The sequence below is a fragment of the Buteo buteo genome, chromosome 4, assembly GCF_964188355.1.
Source record: "Buteo buteo chromosome 4, bButBut1.hap1.1, whole genome shotgun sequence".
NCBI lineage: Eukaryota > Metazoa > Chordata > Aves > Accipitriformes > Accipitridae > Buteo > Buteo buteo.
In genome coordinates this window covers 53,440,372-53,462,035 of record NC_134174.1, presented here as the reverse complement: position 1 = coordinate 53,462,035, position 21,664 = coordinate 53,440,372, and the positions used below count along the sequence as shown (strand labels likewise).

The following is a 21,664-nucleotide window of genomic DNA, read 5'->3' as shown; positions in this document are numbered from 1 at the left end:
TCCTTGCATAATTTTGCAGTAAGTGAATGCCTGACAAATGCGTGTTAGAAATACTTTCTCCATGTTCATAAATAATTTTTAAAAGAAACTTTGGTGAATCCTTTTTGTGTTCATAAGTAGTTATGAAACCTTAATAAATAACATACTGAAGTGTGTTACTACATTTAGTGCAAGTAGCAGTAAGATTGAGGTAGTGCACAGCCAACTACAGAAACAAAATTTGTCTTAACAGTTTCCTCAGTATGCTTTTAAAACTGTTGAGTACATTAATAGTAGGAATTCTTGTGTGAAATACACAGTGCTGAAAATAAAGGAAGAAACAAAATAAGTTATTTTCTTTTACAAGCAAAAGAATTCTTTGCTTATTTGTTTTGTTTTACAAGGTGTCCCTAAGCTTTGGCTCTTCAATGTCATGCAAGGTATTGATATAGAGTATAGCAGAATAAACTAAACCATAAACAGATGAAGCCACATGATACATGTTCACAGCACAGTGCAATCCCATTTGGGCTGGAAAAAATTTTTTTCTGTCAAAGTAGACTTTCAGTATTATGTCATCAATTCTTTTAGTCTTGCTCAGATCACATAGCAGGTAGGGCTTAAGGAACAAAACTTTGATATACTAAAAACTGTAAGAATTAATACATCTCATGCAGAGTTGATGAAGAGCTGATCATTACATTCATGGACATTGGTGGCATCTTTAGGTAGACTGAGCATGGACAGAAGAAAGCGTCACTTTTCTAACAACCACTTCTTTCAGGAGGAAGCATAGGAAAGGTCCAGTAACCACTCCAGCTTCTCTCTGGGGGAGACAAGTCAACCTTCTCCCAGCAATTCAGCTTTATCTCTACGACTACACAACAGCAGCTCAGCAAATTTGCCTGGCTGGACAGTTAAGAGTGAGCCTGGTGCCTCACAGCTTTTCCTGGTCCTTCTTATGTTTGGGGCTTGCTAAGGATACTCCAGTGTTTTTATCTTATCCCATGTAATAGCCAGGCCAGAGAGCTCACAATGTTTATCATTAATGGCTGTACAGCTCCCTGTGGTAATGGGTACTGTGAAAACTGCTTCTTGACTTTTCAGTAGCACACTTGTTGGAGGCTTTTTGTTATTGATAGCTGAACGGGTACATGATGAAAAGTGAGCATCTCAGGCCAGAAAAAAAAACCCCTATCAAACTAAGTCTTTCAAAACAGCAGGAGACATCCCAGCCACCAGCTTAGACATTTGCACTGTCCTACTGATAATAAATTGCAAAATTGTATATGATGCAAGACTAGCACAAGCCTGCCTGTCCTTGACAGAATCAGTTAATCCACCTGGCCTTTCAGGCATTGACAGCATCATACAAAGAAAATCAATTACCCGAGATAATCAAATCCACTGTCTTCATCTCAGCTTTCTCATTCATTTAATCTAATTCTTGAGTATTGACATTATTCTGGTCGTAATGGAAACGTAAGTACTTCATTAAAGCCAGCACCTGGACATATTCAATAGTGTAGCAAGAGCTAACAAAGCTATGACAAATGCAGCCTTGCTGTTATGAATCAACTGACAAGTGATAAAACCAAAAATATGTGCTTCTCAAAACAACCTTTAAAGAAACAGTGGTTTCAGGTGAAGGTGCCTTGCTCCTGGGGAGGTTTCACCCTGAAGTGCTTTGTCACTACATGGGAAGAGTAAAGGTTAGCATAGTGCCCGAAAGCCCTGATCTGAGCTGAAGATGTTCAGGTGCAAGATGCATCCAATACCTAATAAAAAAAGGATTGTGTTTTATGTAAGTGTGACTCTTGCTACACGTTCAAAGAATTCATTGTGTGACTGGGCAACAAGATACAAAAAGTGAAGATATGAACTCTGAAGTTTGAGCCATTTTATATTTTCATTATTTTCTGCTCAGATAATCTGGACTGGTTGCAGAGTATGTAGCCCTAAAGTCACTGACTATTATTATAATTTAAAATACAACTGTTTATGCAGTCTGTAGTAGCTATAAGAATGTAGACTTTCATGGACAAGCGTTCCTATTTGAGAGTAGACCTTACCAGGTATTAGAACATTAATTGACTTATCCTCTACTTCCCACATAATTTACAGTAATCAGAAAACTTTTTTTTCCTAAAGAATTCTAAAGATGGAGCACATTTTATGGTGTTATTTTCATCCTTTCCATTACATTTGCTGGGACACTGAATAATGAAATAGAGTTGTTTATAGTAATTTCAAATCGATACTCTTCAATTAGCAGATTTTGAAAGTCCTCAACTATGGTATTACCTTTTACCTCTTTAAAATGGGAAGATTTAAATAAAATCTATAGATCAGTAGGTATTTTTTCACTTTTTGCTTTGCACTTAGCTTAGATACAAAACTGTATTATTTGGTCTCATTTTCAGGTCCTCACTCAATACTGCATTTATTCAGAACTCTCTTGATCAGTATTCCAAACATTTGCACTTACATTAATATGTCCAAAATAATGTCCATTAAATGTCAATGTCATCAAATAAAAAACGGGGACATTTTGTTTCACGATACACCACATTGCCAAGTATTTTATGTATCAATATGATACTTAGGTGATAATGCTAATATTGGCTTATTTATAAGGGTTATGTTATTGGACAAGCAGCTCAAGCACCTAAAAAAAAAAATATCTCACAGCCAGCCTGCCGATCAGAATTTAACATATCTCCAGGAATCCCTGGGATACCAGAAGTTTACTACGTTTTCTATTATTCTTGGCCTTACAGCTACTGAGAGTCAGTACCGATTACAACGCTGTTTAATCAGTGCCGTGGATGTTATGACAACCCTCTGAGGTTACAAACTGTAAGGAAAACCTACTAAAACCCCAACTTATCCAACTTGGGCTCCAATACAGAAGCAGAGGGCTAAATGTACAGAGGAGTTAAATGATTTCTTACCTCAGGCATCCAGATTTTTTGTGTTCAGGGAGTCTTTTTCACAAGTTCTCTGAAACAATTTCATTACTCTTTACCAGCCTGAGGATGGAGTCAGCTGATTTTCCCAGTCGATGAATGGCTCTATTCAAAGACTTAAGCTTTGGGTTAATAATTGAGCCGTCCCTTTCTGGGACTAGTCCGTGGGCAGGTGGCAGGTTTGTTGCCTCAGCAGTCCCACTGCTGCAGGGAGCACCAAGAGGGCAAGGGCTTGGCAAGGGCTCCTGAGGGGACCGACCGGGCAGGGCTGCTCCTGTGCATGGGCACGGGCTCGCATCAGCCAGCCACTCCTAAACTAGTACAGCCCTTGCTGAGATTGCAATAGCCCCAACAGAAAATTAATAAACTGAGAACCATAGGCACTCTGAAGGACCAGTATAAGCTTTAGAAGAAACTAGCGTTAAGTTTTAGTTTTATATTCATAGGTTTTACTGACAGCCTTAAATATTTCAGGCCATGGTAATTAATTTTTAGCACTGTCATTTACTTGCTTGTCTCCATCAGACACTACCACACTGCTCACAGCCCAGGTGCTGTTTCAGGTGATCTGGAGTCCCACTGCCTGCCACTGCTCAGGGCTCGCTCTTGTATGGAGAGAAGGGTGTATGCTGCCTAAGGTTTTCAAATGCATATCAACTGCCTTAGAGCCTTGAAATTCAGACAGGTGCTGAATTCCCACTTTAAGATATTATTTTTCAGAGTTCTCCGTTTGAGAGCTGTGAACTGAAATGGGCAACAGCACATTGATGCATTGGATTTTCAGACAGAATATATATTTTCATTCTATTTAAATTATGACTTGCAATTAGTGGGAACTTGGAATAGGTTTTAAGCAGCAGGTAGAAAGATACCTTTAGGAATCTAAGGATTTCTGATACTGTCCATTAGATATAACCTGTGCTTAGAGTACTATTGGGAATAATAAACAAACATCAGCATTGTTTCTATGCCAGTTGGTAATAGAATTGTCTTTAAGACCGTCTTCTCAGTTCTAAGGCTATGAAATGTCACATGAATAGAAACAATCAGGGATTTTTTCCCACTGGGTTTCAAGCTTCTTTCTGCTTGACTGATGAATGAAAGATAAACACTGTACATGTTACAGTTAGACAGACTGTTCACATGAGTTATGGGGGGGAAGTACCCCAGAACAGGCACACTCATCACATATTCTTGACTTATAATTGGATCAACATTTGGCATTTGCAGGGAATATGGGATTTTACATTTCACTAATTTCTCCTGCCCACAGATGCAGTAACAAATAAGAGCTTTAGGCAATAACAGTAGCAGAAAGGCACACAACAGTAGGGAAACATGCTCCATTTTTTGTCACGGAGAGATGTGTTTTTCCTCTCTTATTTTGAGCCTCAGACCTTCCCATGTTCTGTAGCTTGGGGGGAGCTTCCAGTGCAGTAACAGCAGACATATGGTATCAAAACAGCCTCTTGTAACAAAAAGTCAGTAACTAGTTTAAAGATAAAGTTAAGAAAAAGAAAATAACACATGCCTACTTCTGACATGAACTGAGACTAGCGTGTGCTAGGAAGCAAAATCTGATGCAGGGTTGGGACCTCTCAGCCTTTGCCTTCAACAGTTGTCAACTATTTCATCCCCAAAAGTAGCACTAGTAGTTGAAGCAGGAGTCATCAAAATAGTCTTGTTTCTCCTCCTCCACTGCTTGGACCAGCAATACCATATTTTAGTACTGGTGATAGTGACCCTGGCAGGAAGGATTTCTTTTCCTTTTCCTTATATCCTAGCTACAGGCAATGATTGCTGACAGAAGATCTTAAACTCTGTCAGAAGTTGCTTCCCCTAACACAGCCTGGGTTGGGAATCATTCCCTAAGTGGTTTCCTTCATCTTGTGTTGTGTGGAATGGTGTTTCCCCAGAGAAAGTGGTGCTTTAACCTATCTGCAAGCTGCAGACAGCTCCTGAAGTGGAAGGTCAGACAGGAAAGTAACATCTGCAAAAGTAACATTTTTCCTCCAGTCGCTCCTAGAAAGACTTGAGCAGCGTTACCCAAAGATGCCCAGAACATTTCCAAATCAAACAGGGAACAAGGGTGGATGTTTCTACCCAGGGTAGCTAGGATGTTTTCCTTCTCGCAGTTGTCACAAGGCAGTAAGCAGGAAGTTTCATGCAAGCTCTGTTAGAGAGGCACGGCAAAAGAAGAAGCGGTGGGAAGTGCTGCCAGTGACTGTTGCCTGGCCGGGATCCCTCACCGCTTCTCTCTCCGGCACCGTTTCCCCCCGGGGGAACACTAGAAACGGAAAGGGGTGTCACTGAGAGCAAGCAAAGGGGGAGTGGCGCGGAAGGGACAATGCCGCTTGGAGGTACCTATGGGGGCTTAAGCTACCAACAGCGGAGGGGGGGGGGGCTTTCTCCCACTGCCGCCCACCCCGGCCGTGGGCGGGCTCGAACCCGCGGCCCCGCGGCGCGGCGCCCCCGCAGTCCTCGGCCGTCCGCGAGGCTGCACGGAGCCGGCCGCCGCGCTCCGGCCGCCGCCGCCGAGGGGCCGCGGCCCCGGCTGCAGGTAAGGCGCGCCGGGCCTCGGGCAGCGCGGCACCCCCCGCCCGGAGCCTCTCCCCAGCACCGCTCCCTTCCTGCGGGTAGCGCTCTCGCCTTCCCTTCTCGTTCCTCCCCCGCTGGCCAGCCGTTGTCGAAACCCGCTAGTTTTCCCTCTCTGAGGTGCGATTAAGGCGCGTTCTGCCGGATTAAAATGTCACAGAATAACTCACATTGCCGTTAATGAAATAAATCAAATCTGAGAAGCGAGTTCACCCCCCAAAAGCCTGCAAAAACCTGGTTTTTAAAGGGAAGGGCATGTGGAGAAACTTCTCCCAGAAAGATAACTGAACAGTCACCTTCCATTTTCCCTTCCAACTCCCTGTCAAATCTGCACATCTCACCTCAGGCGCGTATGTAGATCGTCAGTGTGCCAGTACTTAAAAAGGTGAACAATATTTGAATGAAAATAGATCATGTTGATTAAACCTGTTGTTGGGCATCAAGTCACGATGAAAGGAAATATTTGAATTAAATGAAATTATTTTATTTTTCCAGCAGGCTTTTTTTCTAATTATAAAAAAGATACCTGCCTATATACATAATTTCAATGTCTATTCAAACTGTATAAATGGGGTTTTTACAGGTTGTTCTTCGTCATGACACAACTGCAGGTAATTCTAATGACTGTCATAGAATAAAGCTAAAGCAGTATGTACTTAAAGAAAAGGAAGGTCCTCAAACAGTCACACACTTACCACATGGGAAGATTAGTTAAATATGTATTACTGAAAAAAATCTGAAATACATGTTTTATTGAAAAATGCCACATACTTTGAAAACCCCTCTTGTGATTTCCTCTTAGACTGAATTCCTGCTAACTTTGAGCTTAGTTCGACAGCTCAGTCAGAATAAATCCTCTGAATTCAGCCTTGGCAGGTACAAAAGCGTGCGGCTGAGCCCAGGACACTGAACTTAGACAACATTCACATTTTTGTGCGGCTGTACAATTAAAAGCATTTCTTCCTGTGGTTATCATTTGCCAGTATATGTGTTTCTACTGAGTAATTTTAATGACATTAATTCATGCCAGTTCATTTCAGATGCAAAAGCTTCCTGGATTGTAAAAAGAACCTAAACTGCTTTGAAAGCTGATTTTCTCCTTCCTAGTCTTTCATCCTGTTGCACTGCTCAGAATGGTTATTTCTTAAATCTCTTGGTTACAGGACACGTACCAATTTAGCAAGGAATTACAGACCTTAGACTCAAACTGACAAGTAGTTGGTGACTAAGTGTCTCAAGAAAAATAATACTTTCTCTGGAGGTTTACATACATGCATAAGAACAGTTAAACCAGGAAAAATCCATGGTTCAAATTCATAATTTGCATGGAAAACAAAGCATCACTGGGGTATATATTCCCTCCCTTCTTCCCCTTCCCCCACTAAACAAACAAGCCTTTGCAATTGCAAACAAAATTAATTGCAAACCAAGGGGCTGATTCTGTCATAAATCTAAGGCACACTGCAAAACATTGGAGGAGAGAAGATGGATGTGATTAAGCCTAATCTGCTACTGTAGGGCTCTTATTTTTCACTCACAGCCTTGGGCTTGTGTTCAGTGATATATAGTGAGATGTCCCTCATTCTCCCATGCCAGAGGCTGCATGGAGGGAAGCTGCAGGCAGGTTAGTTGGGTCCTGGATAGTTTCTACAACATGAGAATGCTTGAGTAAAGCTCATGGACATCAGGGTCTATGTGGGGAGACTCTCCTCCAGGTTAAGAGCTAGAAGATTCTAGCTCTGTTAACTTTTGTAAGGAACAATAATTGAAGCTGGCATGAAAAAGATGCGATTTCACTTGTCTTTTCAAATCAAGTTGTTACTTTCTTAATCTGAACCAACACTTTCTGTCCAACTTCCTGGATTTTCAACTATTTATATCAGTCATATCTATTTTGATAGTGCCCAAACAAAACCGTGGCTCCATTTTGCTTTCGGCTATAGAAACAAGTTAGCCTGGTCTGTGTAACTAGTGAAGTACAGTATCGATGCTGCAGGAGCACTGTATCTGCTTTCAACCTACACTTGTGGGTGCCCTTTAGAAACCTGCTGACCTAAAGTGCTCACCCAGGCAGCTGTCACATCTCAGCTGGGAGGTGGGAGACCACCCAGCCACCCATGTCAGCCACATGAAAGCTGTTTGCTCCTTCCTGCAAAGTCAAAACCTTTATTAAAGTGCCTTTGAGGTTTCATTCATCATTTGCAGCCTCTGAAGGTTGCCTACCTCTTTGACTGGACTCAAAACACACTCATTCTTTAAACTGCATAAGACCTGAGCACCTCTCCGCTCTTTGCTGCTCTGGTGCAGCCACATGGGTGGGCTGCAACTTGTGACTGTCACAGACTAGTGTGTAGAAGGTGATCCCTGACTGACTGTGGGACTGGGTGTGGGAGGACCTTCCAGTGTTGATGTGCACCTTAAAAAGCCAGTAAAGGTCTCAGATTTGAGAGACATGTAGTTTGGTACAAGAGGACTCTTAAACACTTGCAGATGTATGTAGAAGTTCAACTGCACAGATAGCAGAACTGGCCTGTACAGAGCAAAAGATTTAAGTAAAAAAATTCAACCATTAACAAGCCCACAAACTTCTGATTAACTTGGATGATTACAAATGGCAGTAATCTTCAGCCATGACTCAAACACTACTGGTCTGCTGGACTTTTGAGGGCCAGCTGTCTAAAAGCATATTTAGGAACAAGATGGAGATAAGTTACTTAATCCATTGCCTTTTTTACTATAAAATAGACTGTGTGACACACTTTCCGTAGATTTTTCAATAGATACAAGCAGAGCTTGTAATGAGTGCTATATTTAAGCAGTCACAGGAACACACTCATTTATTAAAACATATTCTGTGAATGTTTATTACTACATCAATTTCTATACACTGTTGAAACATTTCAGTTCAGTGTTACGCTGGTTGGAAGTAGGACATCTGATACTTGTTCCATGAAGGTAACTCCTAGAATTGTATTGCCATCCTAAACACCCAGTTGTTACAAATCTGAAATTCATTTTCCAGGAAAACATTAACTTATATACCAGCTAACCCAAGATATATACTAACCTATTTAAAATGCACAGAGTGAAAACAACAACAGATAAACATGCAAAATAATCCTATTATAGGTTATATAAGTTACTCTAAGGCTTTGATGTTTATGAAATTGATAGTGCAGATAACTTGGTGAGAAATACAGACCTCAATCTAGAACAGCAAATGTCTAATAATTAGACAGTATTCACATACTTAATACTGTATTAACAGCATACTGCTAGTCCTTACTGCTTTTGTGTAGTATCCTTTCACTGGTACAAACAAAAAAAATTTAAAATGGCTGCAACAATGGATTTCTTTGACCTAGCTTATGACCTTCCAGGGTATTTTGAGGATAGTGAATTTATATGTTAACCTGTGTATTATTCAGGATATTGAAATATGTCACAGAGTTGCTGCTGATACAGTCTGAAACCTTGCCATGCTAATTTATTTATTTTAATAAACAAACTTGTTTGTCATACAGATTTATTCAGGATCATTTTAAAGACTCTCATACAATGCCCTATACATATATAAGTATGTTTAATTGTGAAGTTTTGCTTACAGCTCATTTTGCTACACTAGAGAAGCAGATTTTAATTTCTGGTGAACTTTAAATTCATTCTACTTATTTTAACAATATGACTTTCTGCTGTTGAACAATATCTTTGACAAAAACACCTTAGAGCACAATACTTGAGAAAGATGTTGTACAGATTGGAGCAACTTCCCAAGTGTTTTGGTGAGAAAGTGAAATTTTCAGCTACTATTTGTATTACCTGGCAGATGCGACAACTGTATTGATCAGAACATCAGAGCGTAACTAGAATCCAGTATTTCACTTTAAACTATTGCTAGATATATCAACAGTAGAAAGTTAACACCCATCCAATTGCTAACATAGCACTGTCAACACCGATGGCCCCTGTACTGCCTGTCTCTGCAAACAAAACACGACAAGACAGCTACTTTCCATGGACCAAGTAAATCTAACTTTGCTTACTTGCCCAAGGAGACTTTGCGTGGTTTACATCCATGCTAGGCAAGATCGGATGTGCCTAGGGTTTAGAAACAAGCTAGCTGGTATGCCAAGAGCCAGCTTGTCAGCCAAATAAGAGGGTGCCCCTTATAATAGGATGCAGACACATGCATTGGTCCACTTTCATCAGTCAGTTCCCCAGTTAGACCCGGAGTTTTGCTGCTGCTGGGTTTTGTTCCTTCTTTCTAATTTGCCCCATAAAAAAAAACCCTCTTCCTACATTTCACTCAAGCTGCACTGTGCAGTATTAATTGATCTTAACATGAAAAATAATCTTAATGTGTGAAAATTTTGCATTTTCTTCTCTTTCATGATCTATTTTAGAGAGACTTAAAAAGTATCATAAAACTGGGCCTTTCATAGACATGCATCCAGATTAATACAAAGATGGCATGTCACTTTATTCCACAAAGTGCTATCTGTCAGTGACTACTGTCAATCAGTTGTGTGCAGTTGGCTTTTCCAAATGATGAGCAAAAGTTACTCACTGTCCCTTTATTTTCACTTGTTGCTTGTGCACAGCTGAAAGGAGATAAAAAAATTATTTCCTATGCAACTTGGAAATAAGAAGAGTAAGGAAGACTGCCCAGAAGAACTGGAGAAGCCAATGAAGATGGCAATATAGTGTCAGGTACCAATTTGCTAAAAGCAAGGGCAGGCATGAAGAATGAACAAAAAATCTGGAACTCACAGTGGCATTCTGGGGCCATATCCCATAGGAGTTTTTCCTTTTGATCTCTCTGCCCCTCTACTTTTGAATCTTACCTTGTGACTGCCTTCCATATATCCACTCCCTTTCTCCCACCGAGTCTTCAGTATTTTCAGCTTTCCATCATTTTCCCTCCTGTTGGTTCATATTGATCTAACCACCAGAGGATGCAGTAAAGAATATATATAGACTCATTGGCTATGCTGCAGTTGTAGTGGACAAGGCAAGTAGGATCATGCAGAGGAAGGGAGGTAGTTATACTTTGGCACTCTGGCTGACTCCCTCCTGAATTTCTAGCTGCTTTTCAGTCAAGCACTTAAAGGCATTGTCATTCAACAGTCAAATGCAACTGCAGTGCTAATTCTGCTTATACTATCTATAAAACCACTACTGACTTTTTATTTTAAGGTAATTCTACATGCAGTTTTAGATGCCTGCAACAGCAGCCATGGGAATTCAGGCATATGGCCACTACCATATGACAAAGTGTCTTTAATAATTTTTAGTCCTTTCCACATGTCCACTTGTGGATAAGATACTTCAGTATAACAGGCATTTCATGCTTTGATTCATTCACACAAAATCCACTTCCAGTGACATTTTAAGATACTGCTACTACCTCTGCCAGCATTCTGCCTCATCCCATTTCAGTCCTGGAGGTTTGTGAAACTTGCATAATTCACTTTTCCTCTCATACTGAAGATAATAAATACAAAATTCCCAGGAGAAATGCCAAAACATTAGATACTATTTTACAGTCCTAATCTGATCTGATTCAAAGTAGAAAGTGTTGTTGTCTCATCATACGGGAAACTGGAGCAGATATTTGTTACCTTCATCTCAGTTACTTAATGGTATGTTTAGAACATGAAGATGTGTCAATATATGCACAATAATCTGGACAGCATGTAGTCTGTCTGGTAAAACCAAATGGCTCAGTATTCAATGCAGACAACAGGTTATGTATATTTTTCTAGGCTCTGGGAAAGAGGAAAATATTATGAGTCCTGCTGAACTAGTTTTAAATACCAATAGTTAAGGTCAACATATGCGGGAAGGAATCCTACTGTGAGTGTATAGCATTTGATAAAGAAATGCATGACAGAGGAAAGGTCCAGATGTGCAAACATGCCAAGAGGCAGGCTTTTCAATGGAACAAACCAGCTCAGTAAGGCCCATAAAAAACAGCCAGCAGAGAAACGTGTGTGTGCATGCAAGCGTGTATGCACATGCAGCAGTAATTTATATATGCAGCTTAAGTATTATCTGTGAAACTGCTTAAGACTTCCATAGCTACCCAATTCTACTCCTTGGCTGGCATGCAGTGTCCCTTTGCAGTGATGGGCTGCCAGCTGACAAGGCAATTAGATCTCTTGATTAGTATTTCTTATAGAGATATAAAAGATCCTCTCCTTCCTATTATTTCCATGCTCTCACTTTCCCAGCATACAAAATAAATCCCCGTACCATAGAATGGATTTGAACTTTTATGTATTAAAGACTAAAATTCTCCATGCCATCCCCCCATAAAATTGCTAAATTGGTTGTTGGTTAAGGTCTGAAGGTAGACCAGTTGCTTTAGAAAGAGATTAGTAATCAACCCATTCATTTTGATCTTCAGTACTGTAAAAACTAAAACCAAATAAGTACAGAAATATCCATAGGTTTCCTTAATCTGTTTATAAAGGATCTTCAGACACATTAGGAGCTCATAGTAGCAATTCAAAAGCTAAATATAAAAGAAGCTTTATGAAGTACTTATAAAGTCGGTAAGAGGTTTTCTGGGAAACCAGAAAGATAATACTTATTTTTAGCGTATTTGCCTGTGAGATAAAGATAGTAAATGTAGAATGTGTCCATCCAAACCCAAAATGAGATACGCAAAAGAGATCCCACGACATGCACCAGGAGTGTTAGAGAATCAACATTTAGAGAACAATGTTCTGACAACACCATCTGCTCATTTGTGCTGTATCTTCCTATTACAGGCTCTTTTAATGTCTCATGCATGATTTTCTGTGGAAGTCAGTAGGAGTATATGATTTATTTTGACATTAATATTTACCAGGCTGGTGTATGCTTAAAGTATCCAAGATGCTGAGAATTTTTGCTTGTTTAAAAAGCCATTGAAATGGCTTTCATTTTTTTTTGGAGACATTAACAACTTATTTTGTCACTTCACCAGTTACATACAAGTCAGATACCATTCACACTGCATTAATTTAAGTAAATACCACTAGTGTTGCTTTTACTAGAGCTATAGACTGAAAGAAAAATTGCTTTGGGGTAAAAAAAGTTTGCTAGCCTTTTGTTTTGGTCACTAAAGGATTGTGAAACAAAGCTTCAAGTTGTGAAGCTTCAAATTCTTTACTGTTAATAATTTATTGTGAAATTAAAGTGAAAGACTCCTGCAAAATTCATTCTGAATATTGAAAATAGTATTGTCTGATAGTCCCTTCCTAAAACCTGCAACAGATATTTGTATTTATTAACATTTAACAGTTGTCTTGCAGATTCTGGGTAGTTATTCCTGTCATGTAGGTTTTTTTTTTTTAAGTTTTGAAGCAAGTCTTACAAATAAGATTTCAGTGCTTTGATGAAATATAGCAAAAGCTTGCACAGTCCATGAATTTCAAATCTGTTGCATGACTGCATTAAACTATTGATTGATACTCCCTTCATCCAGAAATGGATTACAGAGCTGACAGATTACTTGAAATAACCATTATGGATGTGAATCATACTGACAAAAGCAAAGAAATCCCATTCAGAAGAAAACATCTTGCCTCAGCCAAACATTTTGATGAATGTGGATGGTTATACAGGATTATTTATATAGTCACAGGATCTTTTTTTAATAGCTGGAGGTAGAAACATATAATTTCAATTTTCCTCATTAACAAAAAGCTTACCAAAGATATCATAGAGCAAGCAGAGATGTTGCTCTTAAACAGCTCTGTGCTCTAAGACGGGGTAGTGTATTTTCCATTCAGAGGAGTGCACTGATATGCCATGGATGCACTCATTTACAAGCGTGAGTAGCAGAGACAAAACTCGGTGTTTATGATTTTCCTGCACATGATTACATTATTTTTCAAAACAATTACTTTTCCTAATATTTAAAGGACAGATGCAAAAATGAAGCAGGTGTAGTATACTGGAATGGAACTTCTATTGTTAAGTTAAATTATTGCTGACACCATGTCTTTTTTTAAGTTTTGAGTTTTTTTTACTGTTGTAGGTATTTACAAATACATTTATAGCAGCACCTATTCAAGATACAATATCTTCAGTGTTGAAAACCTTGTGAAATTTGTATATTTGAAATGCAAATGTGTCGTAAAACATTACCTCTGCACTTTTTTGTTAGGAACTGCAAGAACTTTTGAGACCACACCTAACAATGTGCTGTCTTAAATGCTGCAGTCTCAGAGCCCTTTTTCTATTGATGCTGTGTAGGTAAGAAATATTTTCTAAGAATATTATTTCTTCAATGTATAATAATATCATTTGGTTTATAATCCATTTACATAATTAGAAATATATCTGACCAGGTAACAAAGCCAAATCTACTTGACAGTTGAATCTTGCCTTTTAAAAAGATTAACCAACCTGGATATTAATAACAGAAATACAGGACTGAACTCCTTCACAAATCATCTCAGCTGCCTTGAGTTACAGTTTTAACTGAGAAGTCTGATGGGAGGGAAAAAAGAAAGGAATTTAACTTAAGCAAATAATCCTTCAAACGAAGGATTATTGTGAAGAGAGAGTGAATATCATATCAGATGCTTAGCAAATTTAGAAGGGCACATGGTCCTTGCCTGGAGCATAGTACCTTGCCCAAGGACAGAAGCACACAGTCCACCTAGATGTACTATAAGCTTGAGGTAGTAAAGTCATCATTGTGCATTAATTACTAAAGGAGACTGTCTTAAAAAGAATTACCTGGTTAAAACATTGTCTTCCTATTCTCTGTTGATGAAATCGTGAAGTCTTTCAGAAAGCCGAGTTGTGTTAGGCTGGAAAGTGAAACTGATCCCTTCTGTGTACAAGTAATCCTAACACTGCAGTTGCCATAGCAAAAAAAACTTAAGATAGAAATGGAGCACTTAAAATATATTCCTTCTGCAAAAATGGGGAAAAAATTATTCTTTAAGTAATTCTAATAAGACAATGCAGGCATGGACAGGTTAAACATTGTCACTACTACCTTTAACTGAAATACTTAAAGTGTCTTAGCCAATTCTCTGTACAGAATTGCCTAACCTATTTGGTCTCCCAGTAAATTCCTCAAGATTCTGCCTGAGCTTTAGTTCAAGTGGGTGTGCAAACACATGTTTAGATAAAGCCTCCGCTTGGTTGTGAGGGCAGGTGGAACAGTCCCCTGAAAGAGAGTTTAAAATATTTATCTCCACCACCTTCTCCAGTGCTATAAAGAGATCTTTGTCCAGAACACACACCTGCTCTAATTCCACCTTCCTTCCTTGTCAGCTGTGACTCGCCACACTATAATCACCAGATGATTCATAGCTTTGCAGTAATAAAACACTGCTAAGAGACCAACAAAATTTCAGAAGCATCTAAGTAACAAGGAAGCAAAATTCCCTGAGATGTGCAGCCTGTAGTATATAATTGCCTTCATTATTATCAGGTAGACCTTGTGAATCCTCTCTTACAGCTTCATGTGGCTAAGAGTATCCAGAAGCACAGACAGTTAATCGCTGTATAGTATCCATGGGAGTTATGTGCATGTACAGCACCTGTTTAGCTTGGACACAAGTGCACAGCATTGAGCTGATCCCATCGTGTTGTACCCAAATCCAAACATGGGCTGAGGAGCAGCTCTGCCCCTTGGCTAGCTCACAGCCAAGATGATGCTTAGGTACTCAAAATGCCTTTTCCAGTGCACAAATCAGGGAGGTTGGGTCAAAGTGCTGTTTAAAACAAAAACTCTTCAGCTTCACACTGAAAGAGAGAAATATTTCTAAGCAATATCCAAGGACTGAAGCAAGGGCCAGGATTGCTCCCGAAGTGGCCCCTTAGATAACCCACTTGTATAAGCTCTGGCTGGTGCATGAAGAGAGTTTCCTCTACTGAGTACTTTATAATCAAAAAAACCCCATCAAAAAAACCAAAACTAGTCCCCCTGCTGCCCCCCCCTTAAGTTTAGAGTCAGCCAGAGCTTCATCTTTCCTATCGTATACAGAGGACAGGATCTGTCACAGTGCACGTGCTAACAGTGTCACACCAGGCTATCAGACTCCACCTTACCTTCTAGTCCTCCCTTTCTGATTGACATCTCTTAACTTCACTTTCAGCACTTGACATCAAATTACATTATGATCACATCATAGACACACATAATAAAATCTATATCCAGGGCGATGCCTGGATAGCCACTTTCCCAGAAATATTTTTAAGAGTAGAAGTGAAAAAATTGAGGCAAATTTATCAGAGTAATCAGTAGAATTTACACTTCAAATCATTATCAGGAATCAGCTTAAGTAAATAGATACTATTCGATCCCAAGAAAGGCTCCCATTTACTTCCGGAACGGTGTTTTCAAATTAAAGAATGATAGCCTGTGTTTATAGGGTCAGAAATGCAGAAAATTCTGTGGTTTTTTGTTGTTGGTTTTTTTTGTTGTTGTTGTTGGTTTTTTTTTTTGGTTTTTTTTTGGCTGAGTTTAAGAGCACTTGCATTATTTATTTGTTCCTGTATCTGGTAAGTGGTAATGTAATGCTAGTGCTTCAGCCTCACCAATTAACCAAAAACCTGTGACAGTACTGGCTGTTTTGAAGCAGAGAATTAATCAGTGTTGTAGGTGATTCTGCTGGAGTTTATCTACAAAGACCATACAAAAGCTCGTATCCTTGAGCACATCAGGTATGAAACCAGAAGTACTACCTTTGTTTGCATCTAGAAACCCTTCACCTGTCAGTGGATTGCCTGAAAAAAGCTTTTTTTTTCCCCCCAGCTTTTCCTGAGGGGGGTGTTTCAAAAGCTTGCTCAGACTGTGTTTGGCATTTTGTTTCTCCCTTCTCTCAGTTCTAAAGTGTTTCTGCCTCTTTCATGATACATAACTTCTGACAAAAAATAGCCAGGAAAAATATTCCCATACATGTGTCTAGACTGTACTTTTGTTTTAAGCAGTGATATATACTCCTGTTCAGGGCAGATGTTCCCTTTTCCCCCTCTGGTTACCCAATTGTGTTAAAACACTAACTTGAAAGTATCTTAAATAACAAGAGTTGTTATACCTTCCAGGTTTAGCCTAGCCTGTAAAAATACTAAGTTTGAGCCATAAGAATAACTAAGGAAATTAAATAATTATAATTTAGCTTTTATAAAAGCAAGCATGGGTCATTGAACCTGAAGAGTTAAAACATGTATTATACATTGACAGCCCAGAACAGATAGATCTTCCTGGTTGTCAGATAAATATATATATATTCAGTTTTCTCTAATAAAAGCCTATTCTCTCCCCTCAGTGGCTGGAACAGCTGTTTCAAGGCAATTCCATACTTAGATGCATGCCAATATATTTCAAATACATTAAGAAAATGGAGAAACTAAAACATAGGCAGCTAGTTAAATATAACAACTCAAATTCTGGGTAAAAGAGAAGCTTAGATGCAGATGTACATGCATAAGGGGAACAAGTCTCAGCTTTTACTTTTATCCTTCATGATCCCTGCATAAGGCTATATGACAGAATAGAGGAATGCGTGCAGCTGTGAGCACACTCTTGCTTAGTGATGAATGGGGCACATCAATTTAAGAGCACTTTAAAGTAACAGAGCATCCTCCCTTAAAACGTAGATAAACAAAACCACTTAGGGCATGTAACATCTGTAGGTTCCTTGCCTTTCAACACTTGCAGACCGCTTCTGAGTATCCCCAAAGTTACCAGGATGGTAACACCACACACTCACCTTTAGGAGGCATCAGGTTCCTCACATACATTGGCTCACTAGGATACAACTTCTCAAAGATTGTATGGCAAAATAGCACACAAGGGACAGTGCCCCATTAATTCACAGCCTCAATTACTGCACAACAGCTTTCCCATGCCAATATGTTTTGGCTTTGTGTGGCAATGTTTTGGTAGTGGGTGGGTGTGTGTGTGTTACAGGGGTGGCTTCTGTAAGAAGCTGCTGGAAGCTTCCCCTGTGTTCGACAGAGCCAACACCAGCCAGCTCTGAGACGGACCCGCCGCTGGCCAAGGCCGAGCCAATTAGCAATAGTGGTAATGCCTCTGTGATAACAGATTTAAGACAGGGAAAAAAGTTGCAGGGGGCACAGAAATGGCAGCCGGAGAGAGGAGTGAGAACATGTAAGAGAAACAACCCTGCAGACCCCCAGAGGTCAGTGACGAAGGAGGGGGAGGAGATGCTCCAGGTGCCGGAGCAGAGATTCCCCTGCAGCCCGTGGGGAAGACCCTGGTGAGGCAGGCTGTCCCCCTGCAGCCCAGGGAGGTCCACGGGGGAGCAGATCTCCACCTGCAGCCCGTGGAGGACCCCACGCCGGAGCAAGTGGGTTCCTGAAGGAGGCTGTGACCCCGTGGGAACCCCACGCTGGAGCAGGCTCCTGGCAAGACCTGCGGATCTGTGGAGAAGAGCCCACGGAGCAGGTTTTCTGGCAGGACTTGTGACCCTGTGGGGGACCCACGCTGGAGCAGTGTGCTCCTGAAGGACTGCACCCTGTGGAAGGGACCCATGCTGGAGCAGTTCGTGAAGAACTGCAGCCCGTGGGAAGGACCCACGTTGGAGAAGTTTGTGGAGGACTGCCTCCCGTGGGTGGGACCCCACACTGGAGCCGGGGAAGAGTGTGATGAGTCCTGCCCCTGAGGAGGATGAAGTGGCAGAAAATAACATGTGATGAACTGACCATAACCCCCATCCCTGTCCCTCTGTGCCACTGAGGGGGTTGGTAGAGAATCTGGGAATGAAGTTGTGCCCAGGAGGAAGGGAGGGGTGGAGGGAAGGTGTTCTGAGATTCGGTTTTATTTCTCATTACCCTACTCTGGTTGATTTGTAATAAAGTGAGTTAATTTTCCCCAAGCTGAGTCTGTTTTGCCAATGACAGTAATTGGTGAGTGATCTCTCCTGTCCTTATCTCAACCCACAAGCTCTTTGTTATATTTTCCTCTTCCCCTGTCCAGCTGAGGAGGGGGAGTGATAAAACAGCTTTGGTGGGCACCTGGCATCCAGCCAGAGTCAACCCTCCACACAATAGTTCTTACTTAACCATAAAAATCAAAGACATGAGTCTACACATCATGTATTAATGAGGGAAATCAAGAATTGCCTCAAAGGGCACTACAGGTGATTTAAGGAAATGACTTCTATACAATAATCCCAAATATTTAAGATATATTTCAGAAAATAGCTGTCAATGATAACACAGCAGACCACTCTGCAATTGCATACTGATCAGCAGAATAATATTATACCCTTGCAGCGGAAGAGGGAAAAGTTTTCCTTTATTGTTTCACAATATGTGAAAGTTATTCAAGAACAATCCAGTAAAGCTGTGAAACTAAACTCATGCAGCTCACTGAAAACTTAGATAAAACTATATGTAAATTACAAGAGCAGAAATATATATTGCAAGTACAGTATTTAAGAAAAGAATTAAATTCAAGTACATTCCCAATTCCAACACTTTTGTGCAACATGAAGCTGGCCTTTTTATTTATATTCACATGTCAACTCAACGTGATTATGCTTGTTTCTTTAGGACACAACTTACAGGAGAAACATTCCCTATTTCAATGCTGGCATTACTCAAGACCACACTTAACATTAAGTAATAACATAGATCTCTAGCAAAAAAGAAATAAAAACCAGGGACAAAATAAGGGAAATAAATAGGATCATTCAAGTATCTAAGCTATATGAGCTACAAGACTGCTAATGAAAACCAGCTACTTATGTGGGAATAAGATCTGGTGAACAGAAAAATTACACAGCAATAGCAGCACTTCAAGGCAGCGGACATCACATCTAAAACCACAGTGTGATTTGGCCATGTGCATTAAGTGAGATCATTTTAGCATTTAAGTTTTGCCAATCTAAGATGCTAGATTATCCCTAGTGGATGAAAACCACAGTTTCCTGACAGAACAGCTCAAGCTCTCTCAGAAACATAGTAAAATTAAAATCAAAGGAGCAAGGTTTGGAAAGCTACAGGAGGCCCAGAAAAATCATTAGGAAGGGCAAGCAGAGTTTTCAGGATCAGCTTCTGGGAGAAATGGGGAAGAAAAAAAAAAAATCAGCAAGGACTTGGCAAGACTAAGAAAAACCACAAAACACCAGTGCTCCCTTAGCCCTCAATTTGTACTTACTTACCTCCTTCTCCCCAGCACTGAGCTACTACAGCTCTTGTACCTGGTTGTAGGAGAGCTAAGGGATAGAGCTGATCACTCTTAACAACCAGTCAGTTCACAGGGGGGTAAGAAACTTAGAGACCCTCTCCTGGTGAATATATAGGTGGCTGCTTTCCATCAGCAGAGATAATGGCTCTGCTTGCAGCCAGCTGGGCTTCCTTGAGTCAATCAATTACCTGCTTCTCACTTTTGTAATTAAAGAAAAGTCATACCCCCACTTTTCTCAAATCATTGGCAACAAGCAGTCAGTCCCACTTGTGTTTTGATTTATGAAGAGCACAGCCTGAATCTGTGATGGCTGAGCACACCCTGCTCGCGCTGTTGGGGTGCTCACCTTAGGGGTTAGGCAGAAATTAAGAGTAAAACTATGATATCTTTTGCTATGGGACTGGTACTTGCAGTGTAACAGCCCTTAATGGCTCCAGGTGTCCCTCCCACAGCTGCTAACCATCAAGACCTATAAAAGGTGAAGGGGAGTATATAAAAATGAATCCTAATATGATCTGAGTAAAGAATTGTAATTCAGGTATGTGTTTTCCCTAGTTCCTTCACTCATTTTCCCACTGAGGCTATTGTAGGGACGCCCAGGGCAAAAATGGGGGATTATGATTGCTTATTGATACTTGATTTCTGTAGATCGTATTTGTAGCTGTTTCTGAACAAAGGAGGGGTTTACATTTTCATTATACTTCACTGATTTTGCCCAACAGGAGTATTTCTGTAACCTGGTGAAAAATTACGTTGTAAAAACAGGATTTTAAAAGTGTTTTTATGTACTAACCTCTGGTGCTGGTTTCTGTCTCTCTCTGGGAGCTAAACTGAATGTATTTCATTATGTAAAAAGAAGCTTAATTTTAAATGCTGAAATAAACAATCAATACCCCTCCCACATTACTAGATTATAACAATAGTGCCTTATTTACAGAGAAAGTTATTAGACTGAACTGTTTTTTCAGGTGAGGTGTTAAGAAATGATAGACTTTAAAGAAACAATAGGCTTTAAGATATAAAAGTGGTTTTTTTTAAATAAGACTAATAGAGATTATAAAATCTGGTATTTTTCTAGAATGTTATTTTTTATAGTGCTGTGAAATGCAAACATACAAATGTTTCATGATATGTTATCTGGTGAACAGTAATCATCAGTAACCTTTAAACTAATACAGCATTTTCCTGGAATGTCGTCTCTGCTGTAACTGATGATGCTCTTTTAAAATATCCTCACTTTTTTCATTTTTTTAGGTCAATACAAATTCCTGAAGCTGAAGCAAAAGGTGAAATTCTACCTCCAACTATACAAAAAGTAATAAAAGGTTACAACAAGTATCTACGTCCCTTTTTTGATAGTAAGTAGAAAAGCTGTTTTAATAAGATTGAGCCATAACATAATGTAGTGTCTGAAACTCAGCAATGAGCGCAAATGTTTTTTCACTGTACTTTTTTTTCTCCAATGCTTGACAGTGACTGATCGGATTATACATGATGTACTATGATATAATAAGATAGAGTATAATAGCTTTTGTGGCCCAAGGTGAAACTTATATATTCCAGGCATTCACAAGCAAAGCTTCCAGACTCTGTTAGAAACTTGGCTATCAATGTTCATGCGTCCTCAGTGGAATAAACTGTAATACCTTACCTATTTAAATGCATAATTTCCTAAATAATAACTACAAAAAATTTTGATGAAAGATAAGAAAGCTTTATTTGTCAAACTGGTCATAAAAGCACAAGCAAATCTTGATACTATACCAAGTATTATGTGCATCTACGATAAGATTGCAAGAGAATATTTGAAAAATGCTTCTTGTCTTGGGTCTTAAAGGCCACTGAACTGGCTCACTGCAGAACTGTGAGGCAAAATGAATATAAAATGTCAGTTCCCTGTGTCAGAAGGCCACAGTCACCAGGTTGGAAGACCCACATAGTTTACTGTCAT

The 21,664-nt window shown here is 39.8% G+C and overlaps 1 protein-coding gene across 1 annotated transcript in view; it reads left to right on the top strand.

The window, feature by feature from the left end:
* The first annotated feature begins 5,456 nt into the window (after window positions 1-5,456).
* The window catches only part of LOC142030669 (gamma-aminobutyric acid receptor subunit pi-like), a 49,837-nt gene continuing 33,629 nt past the window's right edge, over window positions 5,457-21,664 (top strand). The window contains exons 1-3 of the mRNA XM_075026944.1: window positions 5,457-5,508; window positions 13,702-13,790; window positions 20,968-21,071. Of these exons, the coding sequence (XP_074883045.1) occupies window positions 13,735-13,790; window positions 20,968-21,071 (160 nt within the window). The 5' untranslated portion in view covers window positions 5,457-5,508; window positions 13,702-13,734. The remainder of the gene's footprint in view (window positions 5,509-13,701; window positions 13,791-20,967; window positions 21,072-21,664) is intronic.